This window comes from Ambystoma mexicanum, chromosome 1q, assembly GCF_040938575.1.
Source record: "Ambystoma mexicanum isolate Mex_15411 chromosome 1q, UKY_AmexF1_1, whole genome shotgun sequence".
In the NCBI taxonomy this organism is placed as follows: Eukaryota; Metazoa; Chordata; class Amphibia; order Caudata; family Ambystomatidae; genus Ambystoma; species Ambystoma mexicanum.
The window spans coordinates 1196877288-1196901731 of NC_090922.1; the positions used below are offsets into that span (position 1 = coordinate 1196877288).

Here is a 24444-nt window from a genome sequence, read left to right on the forward strand (position 1 = left end):
ATCATGGGTACAGTGGACGTCACACTAGGGATAGTATTACTGGCACGCCCTAGTTCGACGCCCCTTTTCCAGTTTCGAAAAACAAACCTTAATACTCTGCAACTTCCACTAGATGTCGGCCTATGCACAGCATGTTATCTAAGCAGATTCCACAAGCCTCAGAAATATATATATATATATATATATATATATATATATATATATATAGTTTCTTTTTAGTGAAAACACTTTTACATAAGGGGAAGTTAAGTTGAATAATTAAGTGCAACAATACCCTTGACATTCAGCTTAAAAAGCGTTGAGGTTAAGTTGCCAATTTAATGCAACAAAACTGCTGAAATTCAGCAGGTGTTGGAAGCTACACCACCTGAACTATGAGTCCCCCAAAAGCACAGCCCATAAGCACACTGATTACATCACACATGGCATCAGTGACATCACTTGTACAGCAGATGACGGGTGCAAGTAAGAAATGCAACATTTAAAAAGTGTGGTTTCTTCATGTAAGTGTGAATTCAAGTGCAAAGTTTACTGGAGTTTGTATTTAAAAATACTGTCCAATTCTACTATGGGATTCCTACACAGAGTTACTCTGTATTGAATGAGCATTCACCATAATGAAATATTCTAGTACTTTCACCGCAGCCCCAGTTTTTGTCCAGACTGCCAAACTCATAAGGCCTATGGTATATTGGATCTGTGTTAGAATGCACCGTATCTTCAAATACAGTCAACAATATGGGATTTACAAGTGAGGTCATTGAGGAGGTCATAGGTGGTATCCTGATTTCTCATGCAATGTCATTACGAATGGCATCTAGCATGTCATATGTGATGCCATTAATGATGTAATCAGTGTGCTTACGGGCTACGCAGTTGGGGCCTCAATGTTAAGGTGGAGTAGCTTCCAACATCTGCCGAGTTAAAGTCACTTCACTTAGGTTAACAATGAATTTGAATTGTTTTGTTGCACTGAACATTCTCTATTCACCTTAACTGTCCCTTAACTAAAATCGTTTTACTGAATTTCAAGATTATTATGCTACATCTTCCACCAACTGTAATTCTGACATTTGTTTTTTGATAACATAACTGAAACCAAATACGTTATCAATATGTGTTCTCTGGCTAATCAACAAAGGGTTTTTCAAGGATTTCATCTATATGGATAGAAGAATGGATTACTAATGGTATACTGAGACAAGGGAGAGCGGGGGGTTGGGTAATGCAATGGATTACTAATGGGGTATTGTTATAATTGTTCATTTATAATACCAAAGAGTGGTTTCTAAGCGCGGGATCAGGATTCTACCCTGTGTTGAGCTGCGTTGTCTTGCTTCTCACCATTGGGCTAAGCAAACATGAGGGAGGGTTAATAAAGAAGTTGGACGAGGAAGAGAGATGGATAACATGGGGTGCTTGGACAAGAAAGAGGTTGGGGTAATATCATAGATTACTAAAGGGATTCTGGTGCGGGAAAGAGGGAGGTGACAGTAATGCAACAAATTACTAATGGAGTACTGAGTGAGTAAGAGAAGTGGGGTAATGCAATGGGTTATTTTTGGGTACTGGAAAGAGTGATGTGCGGCCAATGGCATGGATTACTATTGGGGCTGGGAAGAGGAATAAGGATGCAGGGTAATGACATGGATTACTATTGGGATGTTTGGTAATGAAAATATCTTTACTGCTGACATTGACTGTTAGTTCATGTGAAGAGCTTATTTTTATTTATTTATGTAGCGCCCAGACCCAAAGGTATCACATTGCTGGTACAGAGTAGGTAGGTACATACTGAAAATACAGTGGGCAAGTTATTCATATTTGTTAAGTAGCCAATAGCTTGTCCAAACAAAACAAACGCTATTGAACAGCTGCATCGGCAGCACTATCTATTGTGGCATACTTTTTATATAATGCCATGGACCAAATAAAAGCTTTAAAAGCAAATCCAAAAGCCCCCAAATACCGCCCTCCCACTCCTCAGGTTAATTTAGGAAGCCCTCTCTGTAATTTATTTTTCATAAAAGAGGGATTGCTTCCTAAATTAATTTATAATACTCCTTTTACTCTAGCAAGCATATTCTGTGATTGCCACGTCTCAATATTTTATATTTGTAAGTAATTATTTTTTTCTTTTGCCATCGAAAATTAATCTCGATATGATAGTTTATTTATATAGCGCCTGTACACAATGTGTTTCAAAGCGCTTCAAGGCAAGTTGAATCTCAACCTTCATTATGGCAGATTTTCAGAAGTCAAAAGCCTTGGGTCCAGCAATGCATCGTAGGAGATGCAACTAACTTTATGTTTACAGTGGCACACTGCTCTTTGCTAAACTTTGCAAAAAGTACTGGCTGGATTTTTGTTAAGTCTTGAAAACAACAGGGAAAGCTTCAAAAAGCTAAAGGACACGGTACAACCGTGATCATCCTTTTAACCGTTAACAAGGAAACGTATGGTAGCACAACAACGGTTTTCTAGGAAGGCAGGTATTCAGAAAGCATTTAGATATGCAAAAAATTGGGTCAATTGGAGTGCTCACACTCAAACACAAAGGAGGGCCACCCGGCTCAGCGTATCTCACCCTAAGGAAGAACACCCTATCCCTGGCGGTGGTGCGTGGTGTATCGCCTATCTAACAGATATAGAGGAGAGTTCTGTCCCTCAACCTTCTATACTAGTGGCAGTGTCTGTTGGCAGACAAAATGGTCCAATTGTGAAAAAATCTAAAAAATGGTATTCTCCAGAGTGGAAATAGCAGTATTCAACAAAGCTGTGGATTAGATCCTGTGGCTGCTAGATCTTAAACATGGATACAACCTGCGGATCAGGTCAACTGTTTGTATTCCATCCAAAGTGTACAACTTTAATACAGCCCGTAGGTCACTGTGGTTGGGGTTTGAAACAGTACAGCGGGAGAAACCACTGGTGGGTGAAGCAGTAAAACACAGCCGAAGGGCTGAAGGACTAAAAGTTGGCTCTTATAAAAAATATATAGCTCACTCGGTGTTAATGAGTGTGCTACAACGAATGATTTCCAGAAAATAGTCTTTGTTGATGTAGGAGAGATCAAAGGTGGGTCATGAGAGCCCTCATGACCGAAAGGGGTCGACCGGTAAGACGTGGATTTTTAGGCTCAACACCTACTCTGAAGGCCATTTTGTCTGCCAACAGACACTGCCACTAGTATAGAAGGTTGAGGGACAGAACTCTCCTCTATATCTGTTAGATAGGCGATACACCACGCGCCACCCAGGGACAGGCACCACCGCCAGGGATAGGGTGTTCTTCCTTAGGGTGAGATACGCTGAGCCGGGTGGCCCTCCTTTGTGTTTGAGTGTGAGCACTCCAATTGACCTGGATTTTTGTTAAACCAACAAAGTATTTCCTTTGTCCACTTTGTGTCCAACATGTTCCTTATTTGGCTAAATATTCCATCCAGCAGTTTGGACTGTGCATGTGAGATTTTCCCTGTGGGAAAACCAATGCAAAAAGTGAAAAAACACTTTTTGTACCCTTCATTTCTTTTGAATCCTAACACTGATTTGCATGACAGTTTCCGGTTTTGGCTGACACGTCCTACGGCTCAAAAGTTGTTACACATCGAATTTTCGCATTTCCTACAGATAGGTTTCATCTCAACTATAGGGTGACTAGCACAGCCCTATAAAATGTAACATTTCAATATACAGCTTAACTGAAGAGTTGGACTTATAACTAGATACGTTTTCCTTACCACTCATCACACCAGACATACTTTGCTACATTATTACAATTCTTCTCTATGAGGACATTACTATCGTTTTATATAGGTCATTCACTTTAAACTCACAATTAATCACTCCGATTATTGCTTACAGAATTCATTTTGACAACTCAATCCATCATATTTCCCCTTCCTGTGCTCCACCTCTTACCTCATGTTATCCACATGCACACTTTTATAAACATCCAACTCTTGATGATGACATCTGTTCACATCTTTCCCTAAAATACTGGGATTGTTTCTTACAAAAAAGCTTGTGAAGGCCTCCCAACATACCATGGCCAGCTTGAGCACATCTCACGTCCATCATGCAACCACAAACCACATATATCTAGTAGCATGCATTGTGTGGTCCAGATACGGACATGTAATGGCATTATCTGCTTCAAACCAAGCTACATGTGCCTAAAACTTTGGCTCACACTGATCTTTAATTTAATCGCAGTTCAAAAACACACATTACTACTACAAACATACTCCCTTACCATCTTCCCCACTGATCTTATTTGTCTTTTGTGTAACTCAGTGATCTAAAAACTATTTTGGCCTAGCCCCAACCCAGAAGAAAATATGGGCAGGGTGTCCCACCAACCCCCAAAAAATACCAAATGGACAGTAAGACCAAATTACTATGAACTACTGTGTGCCGTTGCTGCATCCTGCTACCTGTATAGTCCCTGGGCTTGCTCACCTGCTCCCATCACAGTGTCTGGACTCCATCATCCCACTCCTAGCCCAGTCCCCGTGCTCTCCCCATCCTGCTCCCACCACCCTGCTCCCAACAAAATCCCAGGGACAGTGGTGGCTGATGCGTAGCTAGAGACCACAAATCAAATAAGGGGGCGTGGGGGTTTCTCACCCAGGAACATTTTAAAAATAATGGGTTAAAAATGCTGCATTTTAGAGCACACTTTAAAAAACAAATTGGGTAATAAAACAGTTTGCAATTGGCACTAATAGTGATCATTGGGGGGTGGCATGGTATTTTTTAATGGACATCGGTGACAGCTGCTGTATTTTTCTATGATCCGTTTATGTTCTAAAAACCGAGAATGCCACAAACACAGTATGCTAAGAAACTATTCCCAAGATTACTAGAATTTAAAGAGGCTGAATGGAATGTTGCAGTATGTCACAAGTGTGCAGGGTATGATGAACCTTTTACCCAAAGAGAACACTTTTAAATATACTTTTTAAACAGGCACAGCTATTTAGTAGGGTTTGGAATATCAGGAATCCGATGTGGGCTGCGAAATCCAAACACTGCAGGTTGTGTGCATGCTAGCCATAGTACTGTGGGTGTTTTTCGAGTGCCAATAAACCTGGCTACCCTAATAATGATTTAGACATTTAGAGTTTGACATTCGGTTTCCAGAATTACCCTTTTGTACATTGAGCCAAAATCAATTATAATTCACATGTCATGTTATTTTTAAAAGCTTACAAATCTTTTCTGTTGTACTTGGTCTGAAATCTTCTCAAACGACTTCGGGAAGTACTGGGGTTCCTGGGCTGTTCTGAGGGGTTATACATATTTGTTGACATTTTTCAGCTGGCTATAAATGGTGTGTGTGCTAAATCTAGTTTTCAGCCTGCAATGAATATCGTGTGTAAAGGTACCATTTACCTGCACACGGCTATCATTACACCACATTTCTTTCTGTCTGATAGCCGTGTGCAGGTAAACGGCCCCATTACACATGATATTCATTGCAAGCTGAAGACCAGTTTTATTTTTAGTCTAGAATCTAGACATAAAAACAAAATATATATTTTTGTCTTTTTCATACTGTGGATGCGTGACCCCCCTGGACATGAGGCCGCTGCCCCCCCCGCCCCCAGGGGCTTGTGCCACACAGTTTGAATACCGCTGTTCTAACTCCACCTTCTCAATCACATACCCTCCCCCGACTCTCTTCCTTCTTGCCCACAGACTAAGGTTTGGAGGCACCATGGTGGTTTTGGGAACAGGATACTTATATGTTAATGTAACTTAAATAAATAAAGCAAGTGGGCAAGATTCATTTTCAAATTACTTTCCACTGAGGCCATCAGAGGGCCAATTTTTACTTCAATTCTCTTAAATACATACATACATACATGGAACTGCCCCTAAATAATGTGCTGACCAGTACAATTCATTATGCAGATAAAGAACCAACATATCCTTCGTGTAAACCTTCTTTTAGAAGGATATTCCAGAACCGCTTACTTGGTTGATAGAAAGCGTATCACCTTCTGCAGACTGGATGCAATCCACATTAAACTACAGATTGTAAACCAACACCAGGACACTTTAGTTCTGCTCATCCATTCCAAAGGACTGTAAGGCGATACAGGAGTGAAGTGGTAGCAGAAGATGCACTACTAACATCAAATGGCAATCAAACCCTGCAGACCCTCCACTCACATGCTCTCTGCAGCCATCATACCTTTGAAAGATGTGAAGTGATGGCTGCGCAGGAAGGCGTGTTCTGGAGAAAAAGGATAGGAATGTTTCTCTGATTGCATAGCTGAACAAAATGGCTACCTTTTAAAGCTGCAACTTCTGTGAGTTCACCATTGCTGGCCACGATACCAACAAGATGCCTGAAAAAAAAGAAATAACACATTGATTATAACTGCGACATTAAAATATTCCCATTTGCCATTCATAACATTAGATATACATTAAGTACAGGGTCTTGGCCAACCCCTACACCCATCACCTTCGTCGCACAACAAAATGAATATGCCCTTCATGGAGTCTTCTGAGCACAACATTAAAAAGAGTGTGGATGGATGAATGGGACAGCAAGAAAACGGAGCAGTGTGGAAGAAAAATGCCCTGGAACGTATGCTATGTTAGTCTGTATATTTGGAAGTGAAAACATGTATAAATCACATTTTCCAAAACATTGATAAAACACTTTACAAATTGCCATCTGGCAAGGTTGTGAAAACCCTGGCTTTTAATCTGCTGGATGCACAATGTGCATCTTATCCTGATTTGCAGCACCTGCTCTACCAGTGGCACAGAGCAAGTTCAGAGGCCACAGTTGCCATTTGATAGCTGCATTGATACCAAGTCTCTGCAGCACAGGGGCAGCATGCACGTATGGACCCCTCTACCAACACCATGTAATTCATAAATAACCGATGATGGTGGCAAAGTAAACCCTGCAAATAAACTCTGAGTTAAAGCATGATGCATGACACTACTTATAATCATTGCAGCCACATCTAATTTTATATCACGCATGTGTCGGAACCTGTTTGTCAGCTCAGCTGTGGAAGGTTATGTGTATTCTAGTCAGACAGGCTGATCCTGCCAAAGTGAGAGGACAGGAACTGGAATGGCCATGCCTCCTCTTTAGGCAGCTGTGCTGGGCCCAGGCATCAAAGGATCTCACCATTCAAATGGAGTAGCCTCAAACCAGGATGCTGCATTTCCAAGTGAGAAGGGAAAGGGTGGGGTTAGTGAAGACAGAGGATATCTGTACAGTGGAGGAAGACTTCCACCATCATGTTTCCTTCTGCCACTTTCAGGTCCCCTCCGCTTCCTCTAGAGCAAAGCACTTCGGGTGTGATGTCAGACGGGCAAGGTCCAATCATTTCAAGAGCAGGGATTGGACTAATAAGGCATTGTAGCTTTAGCCCAATGACGTGTGGGCCTTTACCTTAAAAAAAGGGGGAGTCCCACCACTTCTTGGAATCATGTTCAAATCATCTTTTGGACTCCAACACTAGAAAAAGATTTTGTTTGGACCCTGCCGGGATAGCAGTCTGATCCAGTGTCCTCCAGTTGTGAGCTGAAGGCATGTGTTCTAAAGCATTTGTGAGGTCTGTCCCCTACCCATCCCCAGGGACCATTAGGAGTGAACCTGCTTCTGGAACGAGACCGTTCTCTCTGCCAGCCAGACCGCGTTGAAGGACCCCTACCATTTTGTGCCAGCCTCTCCTGTGTTTAGGAGCCCGAGAACAAGGACCCATCTTGTCTTGGAGTTCCAGGAGTGTGATTCACAGAAACCTCAGCCGTAACCTGCTGCTGGAAAAAGACGTGCTTCTCTGCCAGTCACAGTGGTACCCATGACCTCACCGTTTTGAAGGACCCCTGCAGTTGTGTGCCAGCCTCCCTCGTTTTTGTGACCCGTGAGCGAGAACCCATCTTATCCCCTGAGTCGGGACTCACAGCACCTTGAGTGCCAAGAAGTCTGCTTCGGAGCTGCCAATCCACTACAAACCTAAATAGGGTACCATTGACTGACTGCTAACTACCCACCTTGGTCCATTTGTGGGTCCTAGAGACTGGTTAGGTAACCTTTCCCTTTTGCACCCAAGAACATATACTTTTTGAACATTGTGGTCTTTAATTGCCTTTTTTCCTCCTCTGTCTCATTACCCAGAGTGTTGCATCTGCTATCCTTGCATATTCTGTGTTCTTAGTGTTCTTAGTACAGAGGGTGGTTTTTTGTAGTGTTTTATAGTTGGTTAATACTGTACATGGTGTGTTTTTATTTAAAGTATACGACATACATTACTTACCGTAAGTATATTTCTGATGCTCATGCTGTGCATAGGCCGTCATCCAGTTGTAGGTGCATAGTATTGCGTTTTGTTTTCGAACTTTGAAAAGGGATGTCGACTGGCCATGTATGTAACACTATCCCTGTGTGATGTGTATTGTACCATGATCCTTCACGCGTTGAGGTGCCTTTCACTGTTTTGTTTGTGACAAAAGGGAGCATGAAGTGAATGTGTGAGTAAAGAAAGTAAAGAGGTCTATGTACCTTCAACTCCAAGCAGGGAGGAAGGGTGGGCACATGTGTATTTAAGCAGATAAAAGCATCAGAAATATGAGGGTAAGTAATGCATGTCTTCTGAGGTTTATGGAGCTGCATAGAACCCCATGCTGCCCATAGACTAGCGAGCAGTACTTAGAGATGGTGCTGGGTTGCTTGAAGTTACAGTGGCAAAAAGATGTATTTTGTAGGAAGATCTTTGTATGTGGCAGCGATCGAATTGTCAACTGCATTACAAGCAGAAACTAATCAATTGGGGCATTGATTTGGGGGTTATTATGTATGATACAGTTGTAATATACCAGAAACTCAATGAAAGTCAGATTGAATACAATAGGAGATTTATCAAGAAGTAATCCTTTAATGAAAGGTGTTTGTCAGGGATGTGTGATAGCTCCCACACTTTTTAATCTTAATTACGCTCATTTTTGGCAGAAGAGTAAGACATGGAGGGGATTTGACCCAAAATGGTCAGATCTCACAGTGAACGTCAATGCATATGCGGACTATTTCATATTGCTGGATTATGCTCCAGCAGGACTACAACAGCTTTTAGATGGTGTGAAAAGCTATTTGAGTAAAACCAAGCTGACTATTAACCCAGCGAAATCTTATGTGATGACTTGTACTACCAAGTTAAATAACAAATCATGCAGGTGGAAATTGAATAAAATCCCAATTACGAGGGTACACTCATTAAGTTATTTGGGTTTTACTAGATCATTAAAAATGCAACTTAAGAGATACAAATGGAGAATGGAGAAAAAGACACGCTTGTGTATCTCTTGATATGAAATATGTAAATTGTGTGCCTATTCATTAGCCCCTCTAATAGAGTTCTACAGATTGAAAGTAACTGCCATGGTTGTATATGGTTGTGAATTGATAACCTTCAATAACAGAACATGTTTGGATAGCCTGGAAGGGAAGGAAATTTGGAAGTCAATTCTGGGATTTCCAAAATCAGCTCCGATCAGCATGAATAGATTTCCAACTGGGATTGACTCCTTGGTGGGCACAATATGCAAAGAGAAAGTCTGATAATGCAGTCTGATAAACCAACTTTGGGTTCATAAATGAATGATAAGAAGTCCAACCCAACTTCCTTTCTAATTAATTTTCAAACAAGATGCTTTACCTTCCATAAAATCTTTGACCTTGATGATTCGGAATCCGATTATGTAATGAAAAAGAAAATAAAACGTTGGGACAAGAGAATTGATTTTGAGGAGGTTACATTTGTATGAGGAAAGATTGAACTTTTATCTTCCTTTCGATAAACCTAGACTATACTTAAGTAAATTTCATTCTCCAAAATATAGGGAGTGGTATCTTAAATTCCGCCTGAATTGTCTACCAATGCTAGAGGTCATTGGACCGAAAGTAGGTTTACCTAGGGAACTCTGCGGATGTTGCTTGTGTGGGAGGGCACCGTTGCAGACCAATCATCATCTGGTAATGGAATGTCCGGCCTTCTTGAACAAGAGGATTATAAACTTAGGTCCTTTCATCCATTCAACTGCTCACGTTTTGACCAACTGTTTATGGGGTAGACTAATGTTACCTTCTCACCTAGCCCTTATTTAAGCTCTGGTAAAACTGTTGATAAAAATAAATTCTGAGCTCAGCAAGCTAATGCAGAGGGGGAATATGATTTGAGCCTGGTGTGGGACAGTTAAGCAGGCGCCTTCATTTCTGAGATGATTGGTAGGCCCTTTGTGGGGTATACATTTTTTTTTATTCCATTTGAGTCTGGTATGTTTTTAAGCAAAGGGTTACGATTGTTATGTTAAACAGTATGTCTAAATGTAATTATTTTCCTTCTCTTTTTCCTGTTTTTGTCTTTATGAAATACTGATTCTTTTAATATTGGTTTTATGATTTCTATATTTATATTGAAAATGTTACAAGTTGCTTGGTGTTTAGTGTGAAAAGTTTAAATGTAAACTGAAATGCACTACAATCAAATAAATACAAAATAGAAGTTTTAGCACTGGTTGACCCACCTGTGAGCCAGTCTTAGAATGTGTATTTAGGCCAGGGTTGTCCAACTCCGGGCCCTGAGGGCCAAATTCCTGATGGGTTTTCAGGATCTCTCATTAATATTCATGAGAAAAAATTTGCATACATTTAGAATCAATGTATGCAAGTTTATCTCATGAATATTAGAGGTATCCTGAAAACCCGGCATGGATCCGGCCCTCAAGGCCTAGAGTTGGACAACCCTAATCTAAGCAGTAATGTAGTGTAAAAGTATAAATGGAACTCCAAGTAGCTGACTTGCAAATGGCATTAAAAGCAAATGTACATTTGCACTGAAAGCTAAGGTAGCCCCTGTGCCTCCCGTAGAGTGAGCTCTGGGTGAAAAGGGTAAGATTTTCTTTGAAAGAGAATAACACATTTGTATGCATTTCACAATCCATTTTGAAATGGCTGACTTTGATACAGGATCCCCTTCTCTTCCAGTGGCAATGAAACATAGAATTGATCCATTTTCCGTAGTGGTTTTGTCTTATTGGGGTAATACATTACTGTCCTCCTTACATCCAGTGTAGGGAGGCTTCTCTCAGCTGAATTTTTGTGCGATTTTGGAAAAAGGTAGGACGTTCTATAGACTGGTTGATATTGAAATTTGAGATGAATTTAGGAGAGGAATGTAGATGCGCGTGCAAAACAACTTTGTCCTTGTTGTTAGGTACGTTTCTCTAAAGTCCAATTGGTATTGGACTCTACCAGACCTATGCCTTGGTTTAGGGGCCCAACCTCTAATATAGGCCTGTACTACCCAAGGTTGGTGGAGTGGCAGAGCAGCCAGGCTTATCTTAAGAGAAGGAATGTGAGCTGTAAATCAGTACAAAGAAACCAGAACATACACAGATCCAAAGAAAAATACAACTGCAGTTGTATCAAAAATAGCGACATTTCATATATACACGAGGCAGTTATAAACTAAATTAATATTGTATCAACTAGCAACATCAAAACGTACATTTAGAATAATACAGAAAAATAAAGCAGGTGGGTAAATTGTTATACATTTTTCTTATCCACACATTGAGTGACTTCAGTTCAGGCCATTAAAAGTTATTATTTTAAATTAACTCTGCATTATTCAAGTATAGATAAGGTCAAGAATGAAAAGAGGGGCGTGGCTAACAGCGCGATGAGGAGGACGCGAGATCCCTCTGCACCCCATGGCCGCAGCTAACATCCTGTTTTTATTGCCAGTTTTCATAATCCTGCGAATACCTTAAACGCCCCATCCAAAAGCGGACATCCTAAGGAACTAATGGATCGAAAGGCGGAGAAAAATCGCACTCGCCAAAAGGAGCTGGAAGCGTGTGGAAACCAGCATGGGATCGGCATCTGCACGCCCAAGATGGCCGCGGGCTGTGTCTGACTAGGTGCGGCACACACACTGTGAGCTGAGTCTGGTGGCAGACTGAAGAGGGAACCTAGCAGGCCCGGTCATCGGCCGAGCTGGGACAAGTCAACACCCTCAGTGCCATTCAGGTGCACCCCGAAACCCGGCGAGACAACAGCAGCAATGGAGACCCGGGGCGGGCACGCACCGGTCACCCAGCAGAACCTCTGCTTGAGGGGCTCAGCCTGTAGGGCTGAACAGGAGAGCTTCTAAGCAACATATAGGGACCAGACAACGCAACAGCAAAACCCACGGAGAGCTGGTAGAAAGACCGGAATCCTGCCGACAGAACTCCACCCCGTGCCCACCTGGCTGTGGTACTGTTGGGGGTGCCGCCAGAGGCGAGAGGACGGAACCGGTGAGTGCCTTCCTGGGCCCCAACATAGACTGACCCGCATACCACTGGGCTATTGGGAACCCCTGGTCGTACACCGACCCATCCTGTGGGCAGAGTGAAGCGAAGGCAGTGAAACATGGGCGCACGCCTATCCCGCAGCGACAGCACAAACAATACGAGGGGGGGGGGGAAGGACCCCAAGTAACAAGCTCCTGGAGATACGGCCGTCCCGGCCGCAGGGCAATGCCAGTACGTAAGAGACACGCACATCTGATCACAAATCGGGGGCCGGTGCCACCCGCAAGACGCAGAATCTCACCCAAACAGCCAGCAAAGCGTGGATGCGGCGCCGCAAGACAAGCGTGACAAATAGAGACACAGACCTGAAGACACCAACTGGGACGCGGCACCGGCCATAGACAGCAGCAGCACGGGACACAGAGCTGGGAGTAGCTGATTGTGTCCAAAGAATACCTGGAGCTGGTCACCTGTGCAAAACTACCTCCACAGCGTCGGGCCCCGTAAGCAGCTGGTTGTATATTTTTATTTTCAAATTTCTTTATTGGCATTTATATAAGAGACAGTTGCATCGTAACATTGTGCGATCACATTGGTATGAGTCAGGATTAATCAAGATAGGCCAAATAGAAATTAACAATTAAACAGAAACAACAAAACGTAAACAACATTAACAAGTCTCCGTATGGTCAGTGGCGTAAGCAACGTAGGAAGATCAGGCAACAAATAAGTTCAAGTTGTGGACTGCGCAAATGTTCTGTGTCAGATAGCATGTTTCGATAGTGGCAAGTTGCTCAAGGGGGTTTATCGTCATTGGGGGGGTTAAGTAAGGCCCAGGTGAGAGTTTTCCAGGCAGAAAGTGCCAAGCTCGTGTCTTCGGGGGATGTGGTAACCCCATCCTCCCAAGCAGCGGTTTCTGCCCCTATCCAGCGCTCCAGTTCGTTACGCCATACCTGGTATCGTGGGCCTCCGGGTCGCTTCCAGGCCATAGCAATGGTCCTTTTGACCAGAATGCATACTAGGTCCATGAGCTTAACTGAGTGTTTGAACTTGGCCAGTCTGGGATACGTTCCGAGAAGGCACTCCTTTGGGGTCCACTCATATCTGGTCATGCCTGCCTCGCTACAGAGGAGTTCCACCTTCGCCCAGAGTTGCCGGACCTGGACACATCCCCAGAACATGTGTAAAAGATTTGCTTCATCTCTGCCGCACCAAGGGCAGTTATGTTGGGGTAGCCCATATATTTTGGCTATTCTAAGTGGTGTCAGGTACGAGCGATATAACATATTAAGCTGAATCAATTTAAATCTAGAGTTTCTAGATACCACGTTGGGAAACGCTAGTGCTCTGCCCCATTCTGCTTCAGACAATTCATGCCCCAAGTCTCCTTCCCATTTGAGTTTGAGATCCTGACTGCGGGGATTGGGCCTATCGATTAGGTGGCTGTATATACGGGACACAGGCCTCCATCCATCTCCCAAACTATATAGGAGTGTTATGAAGGGGTCAGTTTCAGGTTCTTCTGGCCACGCGTCCCATTTGGTCCGAGCAAATTTACGGATCTTTAAGTACCAAAGGAATTGGCCAGCCGGGACGCCATCTACTGACTGCAAGGAGGAGAAATCCCGGAAGGAGCCCTCGTTATATAGATCCCCCCAAGTGTACACTCCCAGCCTTTCCCAGTATCTAATGGAAGCAAGGTCTACAGAGTTCTGACACAGGTCGGCCAGGAGCGGTGTGTCCGGAGTATATCTATGTTTCAAGTGGAGAAGAATTTTAACCCTTTGCCATATCTGACGACCCAGGGCAGCTAAATATGGGATCCCATCCACAAGACATTGAGGGGCCCAGATGAGTTCGTTTAGCCGGATCGGAGCAATTGAGCGTTGTAAAAGCGCTGTTTCGGGGGTGTCATCATCAGCTAGCCATTTAGCCACGAAGCTTAGTTGGGCAGCCAGGTAGTATCGCTCCAGATCAGGGAGCCGAATGCCTCCCTGCTCATAGGGTAGGGTCAGCGTGGATAATGCAAATTTGTGCCTACTAATTCCCCACAGGAAGTCTTTAAGTATCTTCCCCAAAAGGTGAAAGAAGGGTGTCCTAATATAATAAAAAATGTTTTGGAAACCATAAAGAAATCTGGGGAGAACAATCATCTTGATGATGGAAGCCCTGCCCATCATGGATAGGGGGAGGCGAGCCCAAAACCTAATCGACCTGCGCAAGGGAGGCAGCGCCGCTGCCGTGTTGTTGACGTGCATAAGTTCAGGCGTGTGATAGATATTAATGCCCAGATAGCGGAACGTGATGGGGCGCCAACTTATACCCAGCAAGGGGAGGTCATCGACGTGTGTGTTTTGGAGGGCACCTAACGGAAACAGACAAGACTTATGTCTGCTGAAGTGTATGCCTGATACCTTGGCAAAGTTGCCGAGGACCTCCAGCATGGTCGGGACATTCAACTGCGGGTCCCTCACATAAAGGAGGACATCATCTGCATACAGGGAAATTATGTGGTCCACCCCGTCTAGCCTTATACCAGCATCGAAGAACTGTTTCCTAAAAAAAATGGCGATGGGTTCGAGCCCAAGTATATATAACATAGGGGAGAGCGGGCAGCCCTGCCTCGTGCCCCTTTGTATGTCCCATGCCGTGGAGATGAGCCGGCCAGATTTTACTCGTGCTCGTGGTTTAGTGTAGAGAACTGTGATCCATCTAACGAATCGTTCTCCAAAGCCAAACTCCCGAAGCACCGCAATTAGCCATTCCCAGAAAATAGAATCGAACGCCTTGATGGCGTCCAAAGAGAGCAAGGCATAAGATTTCCCTACATGAGTGGAATGTGATAATACATGTTGTAGCCTACGAAGGTTGGCAGTGGTGTTGCGGCCCGGCACAAAGCCGCTCTGGTCGGGGTGCACCACTCCTCCGATCACCCTGGACAGCCGCTTAGCCAGAATGGTTGTAAGAATTTTGACATCATAATTGAGCATCGCGAGAGGGCGATAGGAGTCACAGTCATCTGCAGGTTTACCTGGCTTGAGGAGCGGAACCACCAAAGTCTCACGCATGCTCCCAGGCAGGATACCCGTCTCGTAGGCTTCTAGGAACACCTCGTGCAGCAGCGGAGTCAATTCCGGCTCGTAGGTTTTGTAAAATTCGGCAGGTAGCCCATCACTGCCCGGGGCCTTACAAGTGGCCAGAGACTTGATGGCATCGGTTATGTCATCTATGGTGATATCAGCATCCAAAGCCTCCTTATGTGACGGCGGGAGTAGGGGCAGGCCAATTTCATCCAAGGTGTTTGAGATTTCCTCAGGGGGCACCACGTCATTATGGGAGTATAGTTGGGCATAAAACTGCCCGAAAGTGTCGTTAATCCCATGTTGGGTCCGATGTAATGTGCCATCAGCATCTCTTAAGGCTGTAGTCGGATGTTTAGGGTGTTCTTTCCTACACAGCCAGGCGAGCAGTCTACCAGGTTTATCAGCGTGGGCGTGTGCTTTATTGGTTCTGGTGATATAATCAAATTTGGCCAGTCTGTCCCAAGCTTCCTTGCAGGTGGCCCTTGTACTGGCAAGCCTGTCTTCCTGCGGTTGGGGGTCCAGGGTGTTGGATTCTAGCTGTTCTATTTCAGTTTCTAGTAATTCAAGTTCAGTTCTTAGGCGTTTTCTCATTCCTCCAGCCTTTGCTATGACCTCTCCCCTTACAACCACTTTGAGAGCATCCCAGACTGTGCTTAGGTGGTCAACACTGTCTTTATTCTCACGAATGTAGTTCTCTAGGGATTCCCTGAGATCTTCCCTGAACTCCGAATCTTTAAGTGCTTCGGTGGGCATCCTCCATGTAGGTATAGGAGGTCTGGGGCCCGTGACGTTCCATTCAATTACCAGGGGGGAGTGATCAGAGATGGTACGGCCCAAATAATTGGAAGAAGCAATCTGGGGAAAGCTTTCTCTGCCAGTAAAGAGGTAGTCAATTCTGGTGTGAAGATTATGTGGCGAGGAGTAGAAGGAATAGCCTCGATCCCCTGGGTGTTGCTCCCGCCAGATGTCTACCAGGTCTAGGCGGTTCAGCATGACATTCATGGCGGTGGTGGCGGTCGACGGGCCCCCCAAGGGAGGAGCAGATCTGTCAAGCACTGAGTCACTGACGCAATTAAAATCGCCTCCCCAGATAAAGAATGTGTCTCTATACAGTGTAATCTTTGTGTACAACATAGCAAGGTGCGCAGGGATATTGTTGTTGGGGAGGTATGAATTGACAATGCATACCTCAGTTTGTTCGATGTGGCCCCAGAGTATCACGTACCTTCCTTCCGGGTCCTGTTCGGCTTTTTTGAGCTGGAAGGGGATGTGAGGGCTGATCCAAGTGAACACCCCTCTTGCGAATTTAGAATAGGCGGACCCGAACCCCTGTCCACCCCAGTATGATTGGAGCGTCGCGGTGGATTCCTTGGTTAAGTGGGTTTCTTGTAATAGGGCCAGCCCTATCTTCTTCCTGTGTAGAAAGGATTTAACTCTGTTGCGGCGTAAGTAGGTACCCAAACCCCTCACATTCCAAGTGGCGATCTTAAGGCGTGTAGACATGATGGTGGCAGAGGGGTTGGAGCGCTGAACTCATGGTGGTCTCAACCGTCTTCAAGCCAGCTTCGTGTGCTGAACAAATGCCCCCTGGGTTGGCCGTCAGCAATGCGCATTGCAATCTTCCTGTTGCCCATGATTGTTGTGTTGATGTATTAAACGGAGACTTATGAACAAATTTAACTTCCACTCGAACAGGTGGATCGAATATGAACGATAACTGTGTGTTACCCCCAGCAGTCGTTCTGGGAGGACAACGCTCGGGGGCTTCCGCTACCCATAGGCCGATCCGGGCCGTGAGGTGCGGATGTGGTGTTGGCCATAGGCCAGCCATGTTTGGGGTGGGGTGGGTTGTGACAATGTCCGTGGGTAGTCCTTATAGCTCCCGTCCTTGAAAGAACTAATTGATCATTACAGCAAAGAGATCTGTTCGTGATCAGCCGTTGGGCGTCAGGGCGTGATCCTCTCCCTCAGCCAAATTATTGTGCTCCATCCACATAGTGGCTGCTGCCGGAGTCTCCATGAAGACAGCTTTGCCTTTGTATAGTATCTTAAGGCGCGAGGGGTACAGGAGCATGTATTTAAGATCCAGCTTCCGCAGTTGGGCTTTGACAGGTATAAATGAGTTCCTGGCGCGCTGCACTTGTGGGGTATAATCTGGGTAGATAACGATCTTGGAGTCATTGCGTCTGATCTCGCCTCCGTCCCTCGAGAATTTGAGGATCGTCTCTCTATCGCGAAAGTTTAAGATCTTGGCTATCATCGGGCGTGGGTGTGATCCCGGTGGGGGTCGTTTTTGTAGGGAGCGGTGGGCTCTCTCGACGGAGAATCCCTGTGTAAGCTTGCCAGCTCCCACCTCTTGTATTAATAGGGATTCAATAAATTCCGTGGGGTCGGTACCTTCCATCCCTTCCGGAACGCCAAGGACTCGGATGTTACTGCGGCGGGCCCTTCCCTCTGCTTCCTCAGACCTCGCCTCGAGACGAGCCACTTGTTTCTCAAGTGCGATAACTTTGTGCTTTAAGTCCTTGGCAGTGTCTGTGGTGTCCTGCAGTTTTATTTCCACCGTGTTTATTCTTTCCGCTAGGTTGCGGGCATCTTGGCGGATGAGCTGCATGTCTACCTTAAGTTCGTCTATCCTGGTCTCCATGCACGTTTGGAGTGTAGCAATGGCCTGCAGCACTTGGGCGTTGCTGGGGTCGTCAACTGTTGCAGGGGGTTCCGTCTGTGTGGGGATCTCATATTGGCTGGACTGTTTAGGTTTAGCCCCTGAGAACGAGTCCATGATTGTTGCACCCCTGTTTTTGTTTCGTGAGGTAGACATTAGTCCCTCTTAATGTTGTGGAGGCAGATACGAGCCCTTAGACAGTGAGTAACAAGGCGAGCGTTATGCAGTGATGCACAGTGTTAGTCAGTGATGGCACCGGAGAACACAGGGGGGGTGCAATTAAGTATACGCTCCTGCGCAGGGTATTCTCCCGGTTGGGCAATGGAGTGCTCTGCGATCTATCAGCACGCTGGGCCGCTGTCCTGTAACCCTGCTAGGCCCTGCTGTCTGCGGCACGGGCGAGTTCCTGCTCCCCGGTGTTGGGTTAGGGTCTGCAAGTCTTCCGGTTCATCTGAGCGTGGACCGTTCCCTCTTCAACCGCGCGGTTGCCTGTTCAGGGAGGGAGGAGGGCCCCGTGCAGTACGCTGTAACGACAGCGGCAAGGGTCCGCTAACTCTGCTGCCTCTCTGGCCCACGGAGCACCACCGCACTCGCGGCTGGCAGTTCACCGACGGGTCTCCCTCGAAATGGCAGCGGTCCGCTTACCCCCTGTGTCTCCTCTGCAGCGGTCCCAGGGCCTCGGATGTAGTTCCGTTCGCTCCCCTGGGTAATGCGGAGGCTCTCCTGTGCGCTCAGGGGCTTCTGGGGGGGAGGGAGATCTAAGGGCGGCCGGTCCTGCGCCTGGTTTCCACTGGGGTCTTTCCGCTCTACTCACAGGGACTCCTACGACGCGACCTTCTCCCCGCTGCCTCGCTGCCGGCTTAAACTGCTCTTCCGTCAGGCCTCGGCGCCGTCCGCCATCTTGTTTCTCCCGGGGGTATCAGTTCGGATGCTGCGTTTTCAGGGACGCCGGCTCCGTTTCTCTTCGTTCCTGCGCCGAGCAGGGCCAGAATCGCTTCCCCCACCGGAGTATGGGCTTGGAACTTGTTCAGGTCAAAATTTTCGATCGAATTAAGGATCTAGGCCAGGATCGAGACGGGAGCTCCTCACAGACACGTCTTTACACCATCGGCGCTGGCCACGCCCCCAAGCAGCTGGTTGTATAGCCCAAAAACTATACATCAAAGCCCAAACCCGCCATAGCACCGCAACTGCATAAACAGACAACATGAGTTTGATAAGATAGGAGTGACTGAATAGTATTAGTCCGGAAAACAGAGTCACATGCCGACATCAAACTGACCACCTCCTGCATGCACTGCAGATCGGAGCACTCACCGCCTAGCAAAACTGAAACACCCCTCGAGGCTTGAAGGCCATAGGATCAACAGCGCCAAATACCACACAAATTAAAGCCGAAACACTCTGCTCTCCTGCTAGCCACGACAGAAAACAACACACACGTGCTACGATTGATCAAGTAAAGGAAACTGGCAGCGATCATGGGAAAGGACAAACCGAGTAAACAATCCACACAAAACAGAATCGACCAGTACACAACACCCTCCATGCAGGCTCACGATCCCCAAAACCTTCCTTCTGTGAAAGCAGAATTAGAGCACACGCTATCCCTAAAAGACGTTACGGCTGCAATAGCGGACTCCTGCTCATCAATGGAGAAAAAGATGGACGGGATAATCATGGACGTCTCGCTCCTCAGACATGACCTACAGAAGCTGACCGCGCGTACAGGAGAGGCAGAACAACGCATCTCTGACGCTGAGGACGGACTACACAACATGCGACAACTGCATAGTGTCTCAACCAAGCTGAATATACTGGAAGAAAGGGTTGAGGAGGGAAAAGGGAGATCAAGACGCAACAATGTATGTATACTTGGCATACCCGAAAAGACAGAGGGCCCTAGCATGGAACTCTTCCTCGAACAATGGCTCACATACCTGTTTGAACCAGATTCCTTTTCCAAGTTCTTTTCAATTGAAAGAGCACATTGCATGCCGACAGGAAGACCAGTGCAGGGCAAGGGCACAATTACCTTCAATGGCTCTAAGATTGCCTTCTTCCCTGACTACACAAGGGAAGTGCAGAAGGCCAGGCTATCGTTCGACCAGCTCAAAAAGCAACTACACACACTGGGCGTCAAATACGGGCTGCTCTTCCCCACTCAGATCAAAATATACTACAAAGGAACTACGGTCCATTTCAACGACCCCAAGGAGGCATGGCTCTGAGCTGAGCAGCACATTGATGGAGACTGGTCGACAGCTCGGAGAAACAGGAACAGAAATCCTAGAGCCCCTGCCGACCAACAGCCACTACCACCACAGGCGCAGAGACAGGACCTGCCGGGGGACATCAGGGACTGATCACTAACGCAGGCCCCAGCTGGGCCCTCCGCACACGGCAGTAAGTGTTAGACTGCGAGACCTAATGTTCCGCTCGACGATCCGACAACCCACCCTGAACGAAAGATGCTCTCACAGTGCGGCCACTGGGGAGCGACACCCCTCTCCTCTTTCCCCCTTCCCCCTCTCCATTAGAGAAAGGCATCACTCCCAAAACCGTTTAACCTAGGGGCCATTGACTACCTTACAGTTTTCTGCATGTAAATTGTCCGGTTGACGACTTATAATTTCCTATGTTCGGGCGACTGATGCTTCCGGTTGTGAGGAGTATAGGGTTTGTTCAGTTTAGTTATTAAATGGGTCCATCAAGCACAACACACATTCAAGCCTCGAAGGAAGATTGCGACATACAAGCATTGCCCATGTAGGCTCCTCCTGGCACATACCACAGCACACAATACTCCTACTACCAGTGGTCATGGCAACACGCAACACCGCCAGAACCCTTCGGTTCATGACTTGGAATGTCAAAGGTCTGGGTAATGGGATCAAACGACCAGTCGTGCAACTCCTGAACAGACACACGCCAGACGTAGTGTTCCTGACCGAAACCCACCTAGCAGGCACAAACTGCACTCTATTCAAGACCACTGAGGCTGACAACTTTGACATACTATCAGCTAAAATATCTCCTTCACCTAACGACACCGTAACAATACACATCGTCTACCGCCCACCAGGCACAACTCTCGACTTCCAATCTAACATCACTCACATCCTAGGGACAACTGAAAAACAAAATCAAGAGTCATCCTCCTAGGAGACGTCAACTTGGGTTTCAAGGATCCAAAAGACAAGAAAAGCAAAGCCCTTGCCAAAGCTCTCCTAGACCTAGGATTCACCCAATTGGTGAACGACCCGACCCTCACCAAAGGTTGCATATTGGATTGGATTGGAGACCACAACTGTGGTGCCAACATCAGCTCCAACGTCCCTCGCCCAAGGACTGACCACCATCTATTGCACTTCTTCATACCCACAAAAACAGGAGGAAACACTAACCCTGCCCCGCGATGGCAAGATCCAAAAAAACTGCTCACCGCAGACAGGATTCCCCCCTCCTCGAAACCTCCACACTAGCACAGCCCACATCTAAATACCCCACGATACTAGTTGAGATCTACAACACTACCCTTAAGAAGGTACTAGATGAGGTAGCTCCACTAGAAAAGAAAAAAAAGCCAAACTTACACTCCATGCAAACTCCTGTTCACCCAAGAACTCCAAGATGCCCGAACCGCAAAACGAGCAGCATTAACCTCTTGGCAAACCAAGCCCTCCACCACCACAAGAGAGACCTACCTTATAGTCGCTAAACAATATAATAAGGCCATCACAAAAGCCAAAGCGGCCACATACAACTCTAGAATTGAGAAAGCCAACTCACAATCCAAAGAGCTATTCGCCATCTACAATGAGTTAACAATCCCTCCCACCTCCACACAACCTATCGAAAAAAACGAAACATGGTGCAACAACATCCATGTTAGACAAAATTAAAACTCAATTCGACAATTTGCCTAAAACCAACCCACCTCCACCTAAACCCCCACTCAACCAGCTAGCTGGAGGCACCCCTCAAAGCAAAAAAACACCTAAACCATTCGCATTTAGGGATATAACAATTCCTTAAGTCCTCCTTATGAGGCATATCAAGCCATCTTTATGCAAAGGAGACATCTGCCCAGCCAACAAAGTCAAAGACTGTGTCAAAGACTGTGCTACCACCCTAGCACCTTTTGTCACCTCCTTCATTAACGCATCCTTCGCCACCAGCGCCGTCCCTCTCACCCTTAAGGAAGCCTGGGTTCTGCCTCTACTAAAAAAACCTACCCTTGACCCAGACTCCCCAAACAACTACCGGCCAATAACGACCGTGCCATTCCTGCTGAAAATTTTGGACAAGGCTGCATAGCTACAGATCCAGGCCTACCTAGAAGCGCACAACATCCTTGGAAAAAGGCAATCTGGCTTCCGCCCTCAGCAAGGCACAGGGTCAGCCCTACTTCACCTCAAGAACCAGCTACTAGAAGCCATGGACAAAGGCAAGTCATCACTCCTCCTACTCCTAGATCTCTCGGCAGCCTTTGACTTGGTTGACCACAAGATCCTATGTAAACATCTTACAGACACAGCCCATTTCTCCCAAGAAGCCACTGCTTGGATCACATCCTTCCTGGATGGTCGAGCCATGAGAGTCTTTTCAGACGAAGTATCCGCTTCTCCATCTCCCATCTCCCATCGGTTGTGGAGTCCCACAGGGTTCATGCACCTCCCCTACCTTATATAATCTATTCACTCTCCCTTTATTCATCGACCTAGAAGACCTCGGCATAGCCTTTACCAACTATGCCGACGACACACAATTTCTTCTCCCACTAACAGGGAATTATGAGCAAGACCTCAAAACCCTCCAAGACACATGTGCACGCATCCAGGCCTGGATGGCTGCCAATGGCTTATGTCTAAACGGGGAAAAAACAGAAATACTACTGGTAGGTCCCAAAGAATCCCTAAAAAAACTGGATGACAAATACAGCTCTTTCAGCATTGAGAATACTATCATTATTACCACCTATGCCACAATGAAAACCCTTGGGGTCTATCTTGACGCCACCCTATCAATGGATAGGCAAGTCAGCGCCATATCATTATCAGCAGCACTCACATCTAAAATTATAAATGCAGTGAAACCCTACCTATCACTGGAGAACTGCCTCAACATCGCATGAGCCACTATCGGCGCAAAATTGGACTATTGCAACATCCTACTCATAGGCACCTGCGCAAACAACATCAGCAAATTGCAAACCGCACAAAACAGCGCCCTTAGAGCTGCCCTCAGCATACCCAGGAGAGAGCACATTTTCCCAGGCAAGGAAAGATGCCTATTGGCTACCAGTCAAAGAACGCATAACATTCAAGGCCCTCACAATCACGCAGAGATGCCTTGCCCAGACCGCCCCAGCCTACCTAGCTGAAAGAATACACCAGGCTCCGGCCCAATACGTGACCAATACTCACACAGACTCACAGTCCCAACATTCAACAGAGCCAAAGCTGGCGGAACCAGCTTTGAAGTACTAGCCCCCAAAGCATGAAACTTCCTTCTGCTGAATTTAAGAAAGGAAGAATCCCTCACAACCTTCAGAAAAGCTCCAAACAAAAAGTTGTTTAACTAAACCGTACCTTACTGTGCCCCCCTTCATTGTTCCTTTGTAACCTCGGAACAACTGTCAACGCTGTCATTTTAATGTACATCTCTTATGTAACAAATGTCACAACATACTCAAGTGAATATTCTGTAACAGCACCACGATGCCTCTGGGCCGCTGGGCGCTTTATAAATCCAAATAAATAAATAAAAATAAATTCAAACTCACAAACTACAGAATAGCGATACATGCTGGCTTTACTAGGGGCTGCCGTGGCGCACTGATACTAATACATAAGAAGCTCCCCTTTCACTTAAACAGCGTCGTCCAGGATACAGGACGCAGGTACGCATACATAACAGGGAGCCTCTGGGATCAATCTATTGCCATGATAGTGGTCTATGCGCCACCTACCCTGCTAACATCGCTACTTACTGATTTCTCTCCCTTGATCACAGAAGACACGTCTGATGTCATGATCGTGGGTGGCGACTTCAACAAAGTCATGGACGCAGGATTAGACTGTATGCATCTACGCAGCAGAAACCCCACCACAAACGGTTCCATGTAATAATGTCGCCACAAAAATCTCGCCATGCAAAAATATCGCCGAAAAATGGCCGTTTTTTGTGGCGACATTATTGCATGGAACATGCGGAGGACACCCCCGCAACCCCCAATTTCTTTTTTTGGCCCCTGTCCCCATATATATGGTCACCCAAATAATATCATCATGACATTTTCGCGGCAATATTATTTACGGCGACCATATATATGGCGATATTATTACCTGATCCCCCACAAACA

The 24444-nt window shown here is 46.0% G+C and overlaps 1 protein-coding gene across 2 annotated transcripts in view; it reads right to left on the reverse strand.

Annotated features, from left to right (window-relative positions):
- LOC138543670 (probable methylcrotonoyl-CoA carboxylase beta chain, mitochondrial) overlaps positions 1-24444 on the reverse strand; it is a 1097318-nt gene that overhangs the window by 295801 nt on the left and 777073 nt on the right. For both annotated transcript variants that reach the window (XM_069641931.1, XM_069641932.1), the window contains exon 8: positions 6202-6358. In XM_069641931.1, the coding sequence (XP_069498032.1) occupies positions 6202-6358 (157 nt within the window). The remainder of the gene's footprint in view (positions 1-6201; positions 6359-24444) is intronic.